An 18,733-nucleotide genomic window follows, 5' to 3' on the forward strand; every position below is an offset into this window, starting at 1 on the left:
CGACGATACCGATACGACATGCGCCGAGCGGTAAGCGCTAGTAGTTTGATTCCAACGTGCTCCCCACACCACCGGCCACCCTTCTCCCGTCGCGGCCCCCTAGAGATATTTCATTCAAACTTTATACTGCCCTGCTGGAAAACGCTACTCTCGTAAACCTTAGAATACACGTTACTATACCATAACACAGTATCGTAATCTTGTTATTATTTATTTGCCCGACTTTTTACCCTTGCCTACCTAGTATCCTTTGCTTTGTAGTTACAATTTGTATTCGTGTACGAACATTTCACCTTATTCTGTTTATTATTAATATAATTTTATTGTTTGCAGCACTACTGAGATAATGTTGAAAAACTGTGCATTACCCTAGTATCCTGGACGATCAAGTATAATTTGTCCCGTGTCTTAACGCTTTCGTAGATGGATAGAAAATAAAGTTCAAAATAGATGAACCATTTATTATCGGGTTCTCAATTGGTAAGTACATAGATAAATATACTATTTACTGTCTATACTGTACTGAATGGGCATCCTTAGCAGCGCTTAACAGCATTTTCTTCGAGATACGCACAATAAAGTGGATAGAGAGGCGCAAAGAACGTGGAAAGGAGAGGCCGATGGAAAACAACGATGGATTTAACTACTTTTTCTCCATAAAGTGACAAAAATTTGTTCCACATAAAGAGTTGTTTACCGTTTTTGCTATCGTAAATTTTAGGCGTCGCGACACCTACTAGCCAAAAAGCGTTTGCTTTTATTTTACCTTTCATAGAAAGTTCTTAAAAGCAAAAGCAACAAGTCCGTTGAAAATAACATAATAAAGTCGGACTGCTCATTTCCGCTGTTTATACTCATTTACGTTGTGTAAGGAAAACTCGTAGTGATATCTCGAAACTTCTTTCTTGAAGCTGTAAGATTATATTAATTAATATTAAAAGGAATTACCTATTTAGCTAGTTGGATAATTATGTGTATTTCGTCCAGGTACGAAATGTACTCTAGCCTCAAATGTGAAAAATGTGTCCTAGACCGCAACTGCGTCCTTCGTAGTACGTCCGAGGTCACAACGTCGACGTCGCGACACCGACGTCACAGGGCCAACGCCCAGTTCATAGTAGGTACTACGTAACTACGTAACCGCGTGCTATTTATGGACTCAGTTGCAGGAAAGTTCATAGACGCGGGGCATACAGAGTGAGACAACAAAAGTCGCTTTTTGTAAGACCTATAGCTTTTTCATGTTTTGCGTCTCGCACGCAAAGGGTAAACCTCGGAACCCCATTACTAAGTCTTCGCTGTCTGTCCGTCTGTACCTCCTTTACCGGGCTCTCTTAAACCATAATATACTTTCGCTTTATCTATTGAATTAGGTAATAGATAAACAGTTCAAATGTACACAATGCATTAACTTCTATAATTGATATGAGAACAAATACTAAAAATAACGAAATTAAAAAGAAAAATAATGATACGGAACCCTGTGGGAGTACGACTTTCACATGGCCATTGACCGATTATTTCTAATTAATTACAGTTACAGAGTTTATTCTTCTTCTTGCGGTGGCTTTTAAACTAGGGAAGAACGGCCATCAGCTTCTGAATCTCTCCCGGTTCTTCGTGTGGCGGAACATTTTAGCCCCTAGTGATTGCGTTCCACTCATTGATATTCCGCAGCCAATTTATTTCCTTTATCCTCTTTTTTTCCTACTCTGCTTCTTACTCTACATGTTTTTGAGAAATTGTGACATTAAATTGATGCCATTACTTTTGTAATAAATCGCTCACTTATTATTAGTCACAATTTAATAAGCCCTTTTTTACACATGTCATCCTAATATCATTAAAGTTTGGAACTATGTATGAACTTCGTATGAACGTTTACACGTAGGTACCTAATTGGAAAGTCAAATCGTTGTAGAAATACAACTACTGAGTAATTTGTATACAACAATAATAAGTAAAATTTATAAATTTTATTACACATTCTATTTTAATTGAAATGTGTCCAGAAAACAATTCGTCCTTCATCAAATAGTACCCATAAGTAGTCGTTGTAAAGTTATATAAATGCAAATCGGTTAATTTAGCAGTTTACGGTTTGAGCTTGCGGCGTCAAACCTTTCGGAAGAAACCAAAATTAATTAACACGTCAATAATCGAAACTTTGAACTAGCGATGATGAATTACATATACACAACATAGCAACGCTTAAATCCTCTGAAAATGATTAAATGTTTAAATCAAGAGATAATTTATTTTCTTTTTAAGCTATTGCATAGCTTTTATCGCGGGCTTTGAGCGCGGCGACCGAATCGAGAAATTCCGTAACGAAAATAAGTAACACCTTTCAACAACTCGGTTGCCTGGAGACTTGATATCCAACTATCAAGTCTCCAGGCAACCGAGTTGTTGACTGTCAATAGAAAAATATGGATATAATTGAAGAAAGTATTATTTTACATTCCTTATTATTTTATTTGATAACCTTAATTCGTCAACTTGAACACAGATGGCAGTAATACACATTTTTTTATAATCGGTGCAGAAATCTTAAAATTGCGTGAAGTATATTTTATATTCCCATTATAAAATTCAAAATTATATAACCATATTATCCAAATAATATGTTTTATCAACATAAGCTATGTTGAATTCTGGATTGATAAAATAACGTAAAAGAGTGTTTGTTATTTTTAAACGTACAATTACAACTGACAGACTTGACAGCACAAAATCAAAACGCCATCATGATTTATGGTACAAATAATTTGTGTTCAAAGTGTTTTAAATATGAATAAACAAAGTGCATTTATTAATGAAAAATGCGATGTACCTGTAACATTCGGCCAAATGTCACAGGTACATCGCATTGATCCATTTATATTGCTGGTTGTTAATACTTTATGTCACTTATTAAATACTTTTCTATTTTATATTTTAGAATGTTCAGTCTTACTTGGAGTTATGAAATGTCAGCTGATATTTGCAATGTCTTATATAATGGAGATATGATAAAATAGTGGATAAAGATGTATTAATGTAAATGTTGATGATTATGGAAGAATATATTGTATTTCTGGAATTCCTTCTGAGCGTTTTCATAGCATAAAAAATGCTATGCAATAGCTTTACCGCGGCAGTCTCCGAGTGCCACACGTATTTTTCTTTTCTTTTTACTATTATAACTCTAGACAATTTCCAAAATATGAAACTAATGTCTAGTTTACACAATCAATGTATTGTACGATATGATACAATATGGAGATTGTAACTGATTTGTCGTAAAAATCGGATTCTTTGGTTATCGATTTATTTGGCACCTGCTTAGGGCCCTTGCGATGGCATGTATCAAAAGAGATCTATTAAATTGCGACGACTTTTGCATTAATACGAGAACCAATTTGTATCAGAACAATGACATTGTAATGTAACAAAATTGAAATTGTACAGGAGACTGTTGTTACATTAAAAAAAAAAAAAAATACGTGTGGCACTCGGAGACTGCCGCGGTAAAGCTATTGCATAGCATTTTTTATGCTATGAAAACGCTCAGAAGGAATTCCAGAAATACAATATATTCTTCCATAATCATCAACATTTACATTAATACATCTTTATCCACTATTTTATCATATCTCCATTATATAAGACATTGCAAATATCAGCTGACATTTCATAACTCCAAGCAAGACTGAACATTCTAAAATATAAAATAGAAAAGTATTTAATAAGTGACATAAAGTATTAACAACCAGCAATATAAATGGATCAATGCGATGTGCCTGTGACATTTGGCCGAATGTTACAGGTACATCGCATTTTTCATTAATAAATGCACTTTGTTTATTCATATTTAAAACACTTTGTACACAAATTATTTGTACCATAAATCATAATGGCGTTTTGATTTTGTGCTGTCAAGTCTGTCAGTTGTAATTGTACGTTTAAAAATAACAAACACTCTTTTACGTTATTTTATCAATCCAGAATTCAACATAGCTTATGTTGATAAAACATATTATTTGGATAATATGGTAATATAATTTTGAATTTTATAATGGGAATATAAAATATACTTCACGCAATTTTAAGATTTCTGCACGGATTATAAAAAAATGTGTATTACTGCCATCTGTGTTCAAGTTGACGAATTAAGGTTATCAAATAAAATAATAAGGAATGTAAAATAATACTTTATTCAATTATATCCATATTTTTCTATTGACAGTCAACAACTCGGTTGCCTGGAGCCTTGATATCCAACAGTCCTCCACCGCTATTTTCACTTACACCACCAGGGGCGCCGGCAGCATTTGGTCAAGGTGACGGCGCACCAGTATGCCATTTTCAGTTCTGACTTCATAATGGAGTCTACCTAATCTTCGGATGACGACTCCGAACTCCCATTTAACTCTTGGGTTGGTGTAACTGCGGACTTGTACCTTATCACCTTGTCCGAACTCCTGCGTTGGCGGTGCATTGTAATGTAATCTGGATAGTGGGGCGGATTTCTTAAATAAGGCATGCATATAGGTTCTTAGTGTTCTTACCTCTCTGCCGAACATTAACTGATAAGGTGATAACTCTTTTGTATTAGGTGTACGTCTCAAGCGTGCCTTGACAGTTAACAGTTTATCAAATAAACTTCCGCTCTTGCTGATATAAAAGAACATTCAGGTATTAGCCGATTATTTTCTTTTTGTACATTCAAAAATTTAAATTTTAGCTTTGTATATATTTCTTCAAATTCGTACCTGTATTTTATTTCCTCTTCTAAATTTTCTTCTTCTGTAAGCCATTCAATTTTTTCTTGAATCGCGTAGAATTTGTTCAAATTTTCTTGTAAAGAATTCAGTCGTATATTTATTTCTTCAATGTCAATTTTTTCTATTCCCGAAATGTAATTTTCGGTTCGTTTCATTAACCCACGTAATGTGGCTCGTATTTCCTTATTGTTTTTTAGTTCATTCGACATCTCGTCGCCAATATCAAATAAAATAATAAGGAATGTAAAATAATACTTTATTCAATTATATCCATATTTTTCTATTGACAGTCAACAACTCGGTTGCCTGGAGACTTGATAGTTGGATATCAAGTCTCCAGGCAACCGAGTTGTTGAAAGGTGTTACTTATTTTCGTTACGGAATTTCTCGATTCGGTCGCCGCGCTCAAAGCCCGCGATAAAAGCTATGCAATAGCTTAAAAATTAATTTTGTAATTTCATCCTCTAATAAAAATTTGGACTTTAAAAATGTTCACACAATTTTAAGTTAAGAATAAAGTCAAATTCCACGAATAAATTTAATCTACTATAAAGATTAGTCTTCTTTGTTGCCTCTATATCAAAGAGCAGCCATGTACTGAAACTGTACGAAAGTCATTTGAGTACGTACGCGTTAGGTGTCAGGGGGAGTAAGTAGAGGATTGAATATATTCGTGATGTAGCTAATGTTATATGTATGGATATAGCTTTCCTTCTTTGAATACGAAGCAGCTTCATTTTAGCGTTTCGCAAATTTGCACAGAATCCCTCGTCTCGGATACCTTATCTTGAAGGCGAAATGTACTGAATAAATAAGTTTAAAGCTGGAGTTTTAATATTCGGTAAGTAAATAATGGTTAAGCGAAACCGTAGAAGTTAAATAACATATTACAATCTACTGTAGGTACCTACTTAACAAGATAGTCTACACGTATCCTCGATTTTTAAATTATATTTATTCATTTTTATTTTTATTCAACATTTTGAATTTCCGCATTCGAATCATGAAGAGTTCGCCATATTACAAGTGTAAGGTACAGTTATAAAAATATCCAAACTTTCTTCGAAACCTTCCCTTGCCATAATTAATTAATTGAGACTATAGTCTTCCTCGTTGGCACCATTTTCCATCCAGACAAACTCTGCACATTTTGTTTGGGATTGAAACACTTATTGAGCCATAAGTTATTACTCATCTCTTTTTGCATTTAACCAACCACGATATCAGTTTATGTCCGCTTTGCAGATCAATTTTGCATGAATGAAAAATAATAATGTGATAATTTACAATAAACCTATATTATACAATTTTTAATATTCCGGATGTAACTTTATAAAGTCCCTGATGCCCTGATCATGTCTATGCTGACATGTCTATGTCTGACCATAGCTATGTCATCCGTCTGTCGTTCTATTTGTACATCCGTCTTAATATTAAGGGCCTCAATGTTATTTTTATTCTTTTCCGATAACTCATTTTAGTGTAATTTAAATTAGATTAAATTTAGAATAATATTAATTATAGTGTAGGGTAGTTGTAGCAACAGTGGGCCATGTGGACACAGCGAATCAGCGACATATCAGCAACATACTGGACATTAGGGTGTCCCAAAAAAATCAAAGTTGTTATTTTTTAACGCATACCCTCTTATTTTTTTCCTTTTGTGTCAAAACACTTGTAAATAAAATATTTTGCAATTTAAGCCATGGGAACCCGTGCCGACTTGCATCTGAACATTTCAGTATTGGCTTCAGTAGAGCCACCGCATGCCTAAAATTTTAGTGCACTCGAAACTTCTGATTATTACGTTAATTAAAAGTATTTGCATTAATAAGTAAATGAAAGTATGTATACGAGTAGATTTTATGGTTAAATAACTATATATGTACTATAGAAAAGCCGAAAAATAGCCCTAATGCAGCCGATCCACTGCGCTCGGTTTGCCATTCGTTACCCTATAGAAAATACGTTGTCATTGGGACCTGTTCCTTTAAGTCAATGACATTTTATTATTTAACTGATAGTTACTTTAAATAAGTAAAGATTTTTCTGTTTTCGAATCTTTATTGTAATATTGGTTAATGATTTACATATATTTAAAAACACTTTGTTCTAGCGTATAGTTCTCAGTCAGAACAATATCAAATAACTAATTCAGAACATACCACAATGGTCAAGTTCTTACAATATTGTTTTATAAACATAATGATAAACATAAAGATAACTATTCTTCATAATATAAATAATTTTTAATATGCTTATATCGTATACCCACCTGATTTGTCGAAGATTTGGCATAGATACTTTTGCGACAAAGGCGACATACCTTTGAAATTATTGGCATTTGAAATCATTGAAACCTTACGAAATAAAGAGCACTAAAGCTATCTTGAAATCTGCTTTACGAGATATTTTTTTGTCTTTACGCGAACAAGAAAGGAAATGTAAAAATAATGGACAAAACAGTTAAAAATTTGAAAATGGGATATTCCATCTAAAGAAGAACTGTTTTATCTTTTAAAACTCGTGAATATTTTTATATATCCTATTACTTAATTTGAGTTTACTTATTTGAAACAACCTAACTATGTAGTTTAGTCCATATTTATGAGAACACTAATGGACTGGCGGTAAAAGAAGAAAGTCCTGGGATACATTCAAACCAATCCTAGAGAACTTCTTGAATAGAAAATGTTCTGTATTATACAGTTAATTAGAAGTTTATTTTATATCTTCTTGCTTAGAGTTTACATTGTCAAGGATAGTTTTATAATAACTATTAAACACAATCAAGTGTTATTCACTTCCTTGAAAATTGATCGTCACTATTCAATTTTTAAAGAGAGATGCTCCATCTGTACGAAGTAATATTTTATTTCTAAGTGCTATAATACGATTAAAAACTTGAAATAGTTAACAGTTTCCGCTATTTACGCTGAAAGAGTGATTAAATTAATGAATAATCTTCATGGTGTAAATAAAACCAATTTTTATTACTCGGGGATATACCTACAACAATGGAGCGATTTTCTGACGATAATAGGGAAATTTGAACAACATATAAATAAATTATATGTGTCGAAAATGTTATTGCTATATACATTAATAATAAATAATACCTATTTTTAAATGTTTGGATGTTATTTGGGTAAAGAAACATACATTTGAAAATCTGTTCATAGCAACCCCAGTACAAATTCTCAAGTTAAACTTTGACGTCAAGTCGGCACGGGTTACCGTTATCCTATCGCAATAATGTTTTATATTTAAATGTTTAAGGTCCAAAGGAAAAAATATAGAGGGTATGCGTGTCAAAATTTGCAAAAAAAAATTTCTCCATACTAGCTTGGGACACCCTACTGGACATGAGAGCGAGAGTAAGGCAATAGCTGAGTCTATTTTACAATAGATTCGCGTTTGAACATGCCTCTGTCCGCGCCCGTCATTGCGTCGCTCGGAAATGTAGTGTACCTACGTTACAAAAAATAATTGGTGTTTTGAGGTTAATTGGTGTTTTGAGGTTAATTTTTTAAATGTGTACCACATTTAAAAAATTAACGTATGTTTTGTTCTTTTCTTGTTCTATAGTTTTGTGGAGTACGCAACAAAGATTGACATATGCCATCTCAGACTTATTTATAGACCTTTTAAAGGTGTACAATACTGTAGAACATTATTTTCATTTATCTCGTAGGGTTCAGCCAGCGTTTGCAATGTAAACACACAAAAATGTGTTTATTTACGAAATCTGTAAAATTAGCAGTGTTTTTCTACTATGTTATGTATGTATTATACATACAATCCTTCCTGTTGAATCACTCTGCCTATAAAAAAACTGCATCAAAATCCGTTTCGTAGTTTTAAAGATCTTTGAAGGTGGTAGAACCCTTTGTGATTCGACTCCGGTGGCACCGCCGCCACACCCATTTCTGCCTAATAACGGGCTGCTGTGTTCCGTTTTGAAGAATGGTAAGGGAGACATACTTTTCCGAGGCGCATCTGTGGCCGACCTCAGGTAGGAATATCTATCCTATCTGGGGTTGATTACAGATGTCCATGGGCGGCAGGAGGCACTTACCATCAGGTGGACTGCGTGCTCGTCTGCTACTCCTATATTATAAAAAAAATCTAAGCGAACATGGCGACAGACAGCGGGAAGCGACTTTGGTTTATAATATATAGTGATTTTGTAGTAGTGAAGCTATTCTTAATTCTCGGCCACTTTGCCCGCTTTCCAGTGACCCAAATGATATCACAACATTGGCCCCTGGTCATTTTCTCATAGGAACGGCTTTTGTGTGCCTTCAGTGCCTGAGTATTGGTGATAAGATATGATTACTTACTCGATGGCAATAACTGCAAAAATAGCACAAAGTTTTTAGAAACATTGGAATGAGAATTACCTATATACATTACAACAACGGCAAAAGGGGTTGAAGTGCAATGGTAATTTGAAACTTAATGATTAAATTCTTATAAAAGAAGATGATGTATTTCCACTTAGTTCGAAGTTGACTAGGATTGTTAAGCTACATCCTGAACTGGATAACATAGAGCTGTCACAATGAAAACTTCCAAAGGTCTTTTCAAAGACCTGCACTCAAGATCTGTCTCACCCTTGCAAGAATAATAAAATAAACTTTGTTATAAGTATTATTCGTATATATCATTTAATGTTTATTTTCTTTAATATCAAAACAATATTTCTCAATCCTTCAATTAAATTTATTGCACTTTTCTATTGCTATTCATGGCTTTTGGAAGATCACCCTTTTGCTGCCTTCGAGGGGGTATATGAAGAAATCTTTATCCCTTTTTCAATAAAATATATCCTTCTCTAGGGCATAACCCTTGTCTACGTTCTTCCTTTACCTTACATTTTTAACGCAAGATGAAAAGTTTGGACACCAACAATCAACATCAATACGTTCATGGAGAGAAGAAAAGGTCGACCCTTGGAATTAAAGAAAACAAGATAAAAGGTGAGTGCGGGTTCCCTTCCTTTCATTCCTTCATAACCAATGTTCTAAAAAAATGTTTACCAATTTCCAGACAATACAATTTAAATAACAGTTCAGGTGCTCAATCACCATGCAAGATTCAAAGTATAATGATGAAGTCACAACTTTAAAACTTGTGATGGAATCGATAAGGACTGAATGGCAGGCAGAAAGTTGGAATAAAATAAGGTTAAAAGTTAAATGAAATTTCATTATTCACTTGGTAAAGTAAAAAAGACAAAAAGTTCGTTCTAGAAAGAATTATCAGAGAATGCAGTTTCTTTAAATTGCGTTGCACTTAAATCCCGTACTTTGTGGAACTATAAATTTGCACCAGTGCCAACAATGCTTTTAAATTCCGCTGCAGATCTCCAGTTCTACCTCTGGGCTCACCTAGTTCTGTCCAGCCATTAAGTTAATTATTTACACTACTAGCTTTTTACCTTGGTTACACTTGTACTATGGTGTCATTACAAAATCAAGGTTAATCAATAATGAAGTCTATCCTCGATAAATTATATTTTTTTTGGAAATGCATTGGCAGAGACGCGATTCAAAAATCCGATTTTCCGAAAACTTCCGATGTAGTCGCACGGGTAATAAGAATAAATGTTTTAATAACGGCTTTGAAAAATACCGTTATCAAGTAGATAGGTGGGCAACTACACTATATAGCAGCTATTATATTGATTCCAATTTTAATATGGGCACTAAAAATAAAACGTTACATACAATTGTTCTTCACGATTATACTTATTATATACTATTCTATTAATAAGTTTTCAAATTCAATCTCCTAGGTAAATATGTAGATTCCCAAACATTCTTTAACACCATTTTCGTACTACAGGAAGAGTCTTAAAACAATTACAAAATGAAGTATAATGATTAAAACTTCATTTTATGTAAAATGATGGAGCCATTAAGCTCCAGCTGGATGTTTATAATTCGGCTTTATACAAAGGATATTTATAACGGAGAATTGAAATTCAAACCAATCAATTATAGCAATAAAGCATGAGTATTAATAATTTTATGACTTCTGTTTTATAGGTTTATTTATTCGAATTCGTTTCAGAATTTTAAAAGTAATAATTATTTTATCAACAGAATCGTTCATATTTCGCTGAAACATATCTCTTATGTTACTTTATTGACTTTAGAGTATATTTATTATACACACACGTCATTTTTGAGAAACGTTATCATGAACTATAGATTCGATTGCTTTCCTTATATTATACTTATACAGAAATCTGTAACTCCGTTTTTCTCTGGCTGTTAGATATAATTTTAGAACTTTAATAAACTAAAGTATCGTGATGATGCAAAACAACTCTAACATGTGTCGACAAACTTACGGGCTGTAATTATTAAATGGAGGATATTGTAGACATGTCTCCAAGCTTAGGTCCCACGAGTAGCGATCAGCTTTGTAGAGACGCTAGTAGGAAGTCGAATTACCCGTACAAATTAGGGTTGACTAGTTAATAGGCAATTCAGGCACATGTTTCGCTTATGGTGACTATGATCGGTATGATATTTGATTTATCTGTCGTTAACATTCGCGAATATCAATGAAAATATCCTGTGCAAATCGAGCAGCAAGGAATTTCAAAATAAGCTGTATTTTTTTGTTTTTTATTGAAAGTTCCGCATTTATTTCTTTATTATTTCCACAACTGTTTATTCTGATTAAAATATATTATGTCTACAAGGGGACTGCAAGATATTTTGATTTTTTCTACATTTGTTGCAACACATTTTGGAAACGTGTTTGTTCATGATATTAATAGTTTTTTCAATTATTTACAGAAATTCATAGACCCAGTACAATCGGGTGCAGTGTTTGCTTGTTAACCGACTTCAAAAAGGAGGTGGTTATCAATTCGGCCGGTATCTTTTTTTTTATGTATGTACACGAATTACTCCGCCGTTAGTGGACCGATTTTAAATTCTTTTTTTATTGTGTAGGGACGAGCTGGAAATTGGTCCCATTTAAATATGGTTAGAATCCATCAATGGGTTCTGGAGAAAATGAGGGGAACTCCTCCACCCATGTAAATATAACAGCCATAACTTCGCCGTTTATGAACCTATTTTAATGCCTTTAATTTCGTGTGTGGACAATTGCTACAAGTTGGTCCCATTTAAATATGATGAGGATCAGAGTGGGTTCTGGAGACAAAACATGTAACTCCTCAACCGATGGGTATAATTGAGTTTTGTTTGACGATATTTGGTGTAGGTTCTAATGAAATTGCAAAACCAGTTTATCATTGACTATTTAAGGGTCTGATAATGTGGCTCGGAGTCAAAATATGTAACTCCTCAACTGATGGGAATAATTGAGTTGTGTTTGAAGATATTTGGTGTAGGTTTTAATGAAATTGCAAAGCCAGTTCATCATTGACTATTTAAGGGTCTGATAATGTGGCTCGGAGACAAAATATGTAACTCCTCAACCGATGGGAATAATTGAGTTGTGTTTGAAGATATTTGGCATATTCTCATATAAGACACGCTGTTTACATCGTTATCCAACTAAATATATTGAGCGCCGACTTCACAAATATGTACTAAACCAACATTTATTTCAATTATTTTTTACTTTGTAGTGACATAGAAGTCGGTTGTATTTTTTGTTAATTTTTCTTTTTTATGTCGTGTAAATGTTATAATAAAGAAAACGGGGAACGACAGCCCTGTCCAAACATTTCCAGCGAGACGGAGATTCGTCTAGTGTACGTTCGAATGTTAATTACTGTCGTGTATTTGAGACACAGTTGTATACAATCCGAACTATAGAGGTTTGGTCCAAAATGAAGATGGGATGAAGAGGGAGACAAAGCACATTGACTTATAGAATTCAGTTCAATGTCGGTTGATATTTGATCGGTGTCCGGGTATTAGGTATATCTTTTAGAATTCGAATAACGAAAGGAAATAGCCCTGTCGATGTTCGAATTCTAAAAGCTATGAAAAATAACTAGCTAAATGCGAGTTGAACTCATACAGGGGGATTCCGTAACTGCCACCAAATTTTCATGTATTTTTTAGTGTTTGTTATTATAGCAGCCATAGAAGTTTATGCAATCTGAAAATTTGAACTGTCTACCTATTACGGTTCTATAAATAAAGCGAAAAATTCCAAAAATAGTGGTTTCTTGTATGGCGGCCTATGGGCAGCCCCCATTTATTTTCAAGATTTTTTTATTTTTGGTAAGGTGCACCGTGGCATTTGTAACTGCTATGTCCCATAAGGAACTAAGTAATTTAAATAATTTTAACAACCTTTCGTAAGCTATACCATCTTTAATTGAAAGAAAAGCTGTTTAATCTTTCAATTTAAATATTGATGTCGCATATTAAATTAATATTTTCTGGAGAGAATAGCAATTTGTCTCATCGCCATTTTAAAGCTCGCCGTCTCGCATACAGCATGATGTTCCCTTAGGAAAAAGAAATATTTCTTACGTATTTTATGACTGTGTTGTATTTGTTAGTGATTTCTGATTACATAAGTTATAACTTTTATGCTTGTTTGATTTTAAAACAAACTGTTTTAAGTTATGGACATAGGTAGTTATATTTGTCTCACCAAAAACTTGACATAGTGTTATTGTAACTCATAGATCAGTTGCAATTTTAAGTAAGATTTTTATATTAACAAGTTCGATGCATTACGGGAAGTATTTGGTCGTATTTTGGTATCCGAGTGTACTTGTTATCTTACTTTTGCGCTCGGTGCAGGGCGATTTTTTTAAGGTTCCTTTAAACGTTAAAAGAAATAATGACATACCTGATAATATCGCCTTCAATAATATTTATTTGAAAAGAAAAACAATACGAGATGTAATTTTGGGTAACGAATAGAAACAAAATGATTTTCCTAATAAAATATAAATTCCTTTTTAATAAAAATAATAGGCTTCTTTGTAGAAGTTGCACTATCGAGCTTGCGCAAGTAACAAACAAAAATAATTGCTCCAGAGTTCAGACATCCACAGAACATCTGCACATCTATTTACGCCGGAAACTGAATATTGCGAGACAGAATTTTTCCTTTTAAACTTGTTATGAAGAGCAAAGCGAAGTAGGTAGATATACTAGCCAACATAAATATACGTTGATTTAGCAGTGGCTATTTTAAGTAGATTAATCAACTTTTTAGTTCAATTTAAAGCATATCTTAAAAACCTTCACATTTATTAAGAAGTTACGAACCAATCCTAGGAAATAAGCAGCATGTTTCCAGGATAGATCATTAAGCAATGAGCATATTAATATAAAAGCACTCGTAGATCCACGACAAAATTAAATAGCTTTGAGTACACGTTTACGTAGGTGCATATACATTTTGATTGTTCTACATCCTCAATATAGACCATTATTGAGCGTGACATTGTGTTCAGTGATATTGTAGTCCACTATTCATCACCATGGCAGCCTCAGACACAGGTCCGAGCTTCCATTACTATTGACATCTCTCTACAGTCATCGCCCGAACTCCATTTAATAACATAGGTAAGTAGTATGTAATAATAAAAATTCCAAAATTCGTAGATACTAATTATACTGTGCGATAAAGTCATATGCCTACATTTTACTAAATTATTTTACGTTACAAGTTACTTTATTATTTCTATCATTTTTTTTAAAAAGGAGGTTAATTTAATATTTCATATATTTTTAATCCTGATGTTACCAGGGATTTTCCAATGAAATTAGTCAAAAATTCACGCGTGTGTGTAAGCTAATTATTACTGCACACTCCTCATCAAGATAGTTATACATAATTATACGATTATGTAAATTAGGTACTACGCCTTCGCATTTAATACACGATGAGAATTGGCCATCAATCGCAATTTTGGATCGGTAAGTACGTGTCGAGCGAGTAAAAGCACTCGTTGTACCGCACGTAAACTAGGTTAATTAAACGCGATTCGTTCGATTTATTGCACAGTTAGCAACTGTTATTAGTGTTTCAAACCAAATATTTCGAAAATTAATTTATAACTAAAAGGATTATAGATCGGTACTCATTACCGCGAATAAGTTCCATGGTAAAACGAGTATACACCGGTAGCGCGCCTTCAACCGTGCACAAAAAATAAATACGGGAACCTCGAAACTTGTGATCACGTAGTGCAGACACTGAAACTCTGTAGCCCGATTCACTGGCAACGTTCAAACGTACAAAAAGAACTCATTGTGTCTTGGCCTCCGACCAAAAGGGGGATTCTTCGTTCGTTCCTACACCTACGAGTATTGTACGTTTCCCTATAACTCCTATTCGCTTTAGGTCCTGTGTCTACTCTTTTCTTTTAAAGTCTATTAATAGACAACATCGGAGAACATTTTGAATTTATAGTTGTTAGTTAAAATATCAGGTATTGTCAGGGCCGGATTTAGAGGTCTAGAGGCCTTGAGGCAACAAAGGAGTGGAGTGCCCCCTGGCCCCAAATTATTTTCCGAATAAAATGAACAATTTTTTCAGTTGAGTTTTTCAATAAATATTTTATTGTCAAACGCAGGTAGATTTTTCTAGTATTCATGTTTGTACAAAGTACTATAGATAAAGGTAAAAAAGCAAAAAAAAATATCAAAGGAAAATATATATATATATGTATATTTTTTACTAGTGTTTACTAGTCGGAATTAAAAATACATCTGATGTCTCTATTGTGGGGGCCCCTCTTTTGTGGAGGCCTCGGGGCTGCCGCCCCGGTTGCCCTCCCTTAAATCCCTGGGTATTGTTTAATTTAACTAAACGTATATAAACTTACTCATAGGTAGGTTATATTTATCATATGGATCATCGGATTATCAATTACAACGTTTAAAATATGTCTGCTTGTATATGTATAAATAAAATATTCCGGTACAAAAATACGTACCTATTTTTTGTATACGAGGTGGAAACCCGCGAAAAGTACACGACGACGTGGGAGCGACGCCGGGTTATATGGGATATTTATTACTTCAATTAAGAGTTTTTCTTCATATTTTTTATTTCATATTTTAGTAGCTTGACCTGTAGGTATGTGGGTACGTATGTTTGTTGTCCCTGTAGACCCGAAATGGGGCTACGGTATCCCCTGCCTGTCGTAAGAGGCGACTAAAAGGGGGCTTCCGGGGTTGCGGGCGGCAAGAGTGGGAGCTCGAACCGCCCGACCAGCGGCCCCGGGAAGGACGGCGGTATGTGTGGTCGCATACCGTCGTACACACCAGATGGTGTGGCGAGCGTCAAGCTCGCCTGGGCGGAGCCCGACGGGGCAACGCGCTAAGAGGACTCCGGTTGTGTTCCTTTGGAGATCCCGAAGCCCTCTAAGCAGCGCAGAGGACGGCCACCGAGGGGGTTTTAGTGCGGTAAAAATCCCACATAACCCGGCGTCGCTCCCACGATACTGGGTACTGATTGTAGGCTTCCCCCTCGTAAAAAAAATAAAAAAGGGTTTTGCTGACAAGTGGCTGTGACTGACGGACGGAAAAGATGCAAGAGTGATCGTATAAGGGTTCCGTTTGTTTTTTATTTTCGTACGGAACCATAAAAGAGGTTAGAACTTCCAAGGTTTTCTTTTACCCTCAAAAATTTCCCAATAGCTAATAAGATTTATTTTATGTATAATTTTTACGTAAATTTGACGAAGTAAGTTTTTGATGTTTTCTATCTTACCTTATCTTATGTTGTCGGTACCCACAAATTAATTTCTTGTTATTTCTGTCATACGACCCCACTGTTCTGTCTGTTATGCTGTGAAGTTTGACACATTCTAGTAGACGGACACTATCAATTGCCGATATTTTGTAGTCAAATCATAGGATAAATTGATTATTAATAACATATAAATGATCTTAGCAAAGTTTACTTATCTAACAACGTCGAGTAGCTCAACTTTGGGGACTATAATGCTCACCCCTCAGAACGGTTTTATCACGAACTTTCTCAGTTTTGCGTTGAACAAAAATGGACTTGGTCGGATACTTATACATTTATAAGTGAAGCCAGCGGGTCTAAGCGGTGGCTAGATCACTGTGTAGTTACAAAAGCTGCTAAAGATTCTGTGAATAAAGTATTTGTTTTAAATGATGTGCTATGGTCCGACCACTTTCCTCTGGTTGTGGAATGTAACTTATATATATTACTCTCGAATACATCAGTTGTAAACGTAGGTCTAAACGCGAGTTCGTGGGGTCACAGAAGTGAGGAACAGATAAATACATACCAGAGGGAATGTCACAATAGGTTAAGACACATTGACTTCCTACATCAGCTGCACTCTTGCTACAAACGTACATGTACTGCTTCAAGGCATAGAGAGGTTATAACGAAATTATACAATAACATTGTACAAATGTTACAAGAATCCTCCGCGGTTAATCGTCAGAGCAGTAAACGCGTAAAAAGAAAGCAGGTGGTAGGGTGGAACAAGTATGTGGCTGAGGCTAACGGGGAGGCTAGGCGCAAATTCTTATTATGGCTGGACCATGGTGAGCCATCCACTGGACGTTTATATACGGATATGTGTGAGGCTAGAAGAGTTTTTAAATTACGCTTGAGATGGTGTCAAAATCACGAGGAGCAAATAAAGATGGACATTCTAGCTTCGCATCATGTAAGAAACGATTTTCGGGGATTTTGGAAGGCCACCAATAATATAAACACTCGGTCAGCCCGTCCCGTGAGTGTCAGTGTCAGGAGCGTTTGTGAGCTTGCCGAAATTTCCAATATTTTTAGGGAACACTTCGTTGTTAATTCACCGCGGAGGCCCTCTCTATCGATGTTAAATGTTGAGAACAACAGGGAAATGGGGATTCAATTTACAATTTACGATAGAAGTGGCAAATACCATTAAGCAAATGACTAGAGGTAAATCCCCAGGTCATGATGGTCTCAGCATTGAGCATCTACAATACGCAGGACCACATATGTCCAGGGTTCTTGCCATGTTGTATAACGCCTGTATGAGCCAAAGTTTTATGCCTAGCGAGATGATGAGAACGATAGTTGTGCCGATTGCCAAAAATAAAACCAGTGATCTAGCTGATAAGGCCAACTATCGGCCCATATCGTTAGCTACGGTCATCTCCAAGGTGTTTGACAGCATGCTTAACTCACATCTGAATAAATACATCATTCCACATGACAACCAATTTGGATTTCGAACAGGATTGTCCACAGAAAGTACGGTGTTGAGTCTTAAGCATGCTGTCGCATACTATTCTACGCGCAAGACTCCAATCTATGCCTGTTCCCTGGACCTGTCCAGAGCCTTTGACCTGGTTTCATATGATATACTGTTGAAGAAGTTAGAAGAATTGAATATACCGCCAGATCTCGTAAACATCTTAAAGTATTGGTATGGAAACCAGGTTAACACCGTTCGATGGGCAGGTGCATTATCGCGTCCGTATGGGTTGGAGTGCGGGGTGAGACACGGGGGGGTTAAGCTCACCTACCCTCTTTAACCTGTACGTGAACGGGCTGATCGGCGAGCTCAACAGCACCCGGGTCGGCTGCTACATTGATGATGTCTGTGTAAATAACTTAAGTTATGCAGACGACATGTATCTGCTGAGTGCGTCGATTTGTGGCCTCAGAAGGTTGCTGGACATATGTGAGGCTTATGTGGGGAGGCATGGTCTGACCTATAATGTAAAAACGAGTGGGAAATGGGAAACGCCGATGGGAAAACGCCTAAACAAAGTACCTCCCGTATTTCTCAATGGTACACAACTGAAGAGAGTGTACCAATTTAAATATCTCGGGCACATGTTGACCCCGGACCTCAAAGACAACGCCGATATTGAGAGGGAACGGAGAGCGCTGTCGATCTGGGTTAATATGCTCGCTCGCAGGTTTGCGCGCTGCTCGAAAAACGTTAAAATAACGTTGTTCAGAGCCTTCTGCACCAACTTCTACCACCTGCAGCCTGTGGGCCGCGTATAGTCTAAAGT

General features: G+C 35.4%; 1 protein-coding gene across 1 annotated transcript; it reads left to right on the forward strand.

The window, feature by feature from the left end:
- The first annotated feature begins 18,341 nt into the window (after nt 1-18,341).
- Nucleotides 18,342-18,725, forward strand: LOC140743805 (uncharacterized). The gene has a single exon (XM_073075392.1). The coding sequence runs from the start codon at nt 18,342-18,344 to the stop codon at nt 18,723-18,725; it is 384 nt and encodes a 127-aa protein (XP_072931493.1).
- The last annotated feature ends 8 nt before the right edge of the window (nt 18,726-18,733 follow it).

The sequence above is a fragment of the Epargyreus clarus genome, unplaced genomic scaffold, assembly GCF_041222505.1.
Source record: "Epargyreus clarus isolate Ecla_fem2 unplaced genomic scaffold, WU_Ecla_fem_2.2 ptg000007l, whole genome shotgun sequence".
NCBI lineage: Eukaryota > Metazoa > Arthropoda > Insecta > Lepidoptera > Hesperiidae > Epargyreus > Epargyreus clarus.

Bases quoted from the DNA above. Each gene is read 5' to 3' on its own strand.
- LOC140743805 (XM_073075392.1), top strand. From the start codon at position 18,342: ATGTATCTGCTGAGTGCGTCGATTTGTGGCCTCAGAAGGTTGCTGGAC.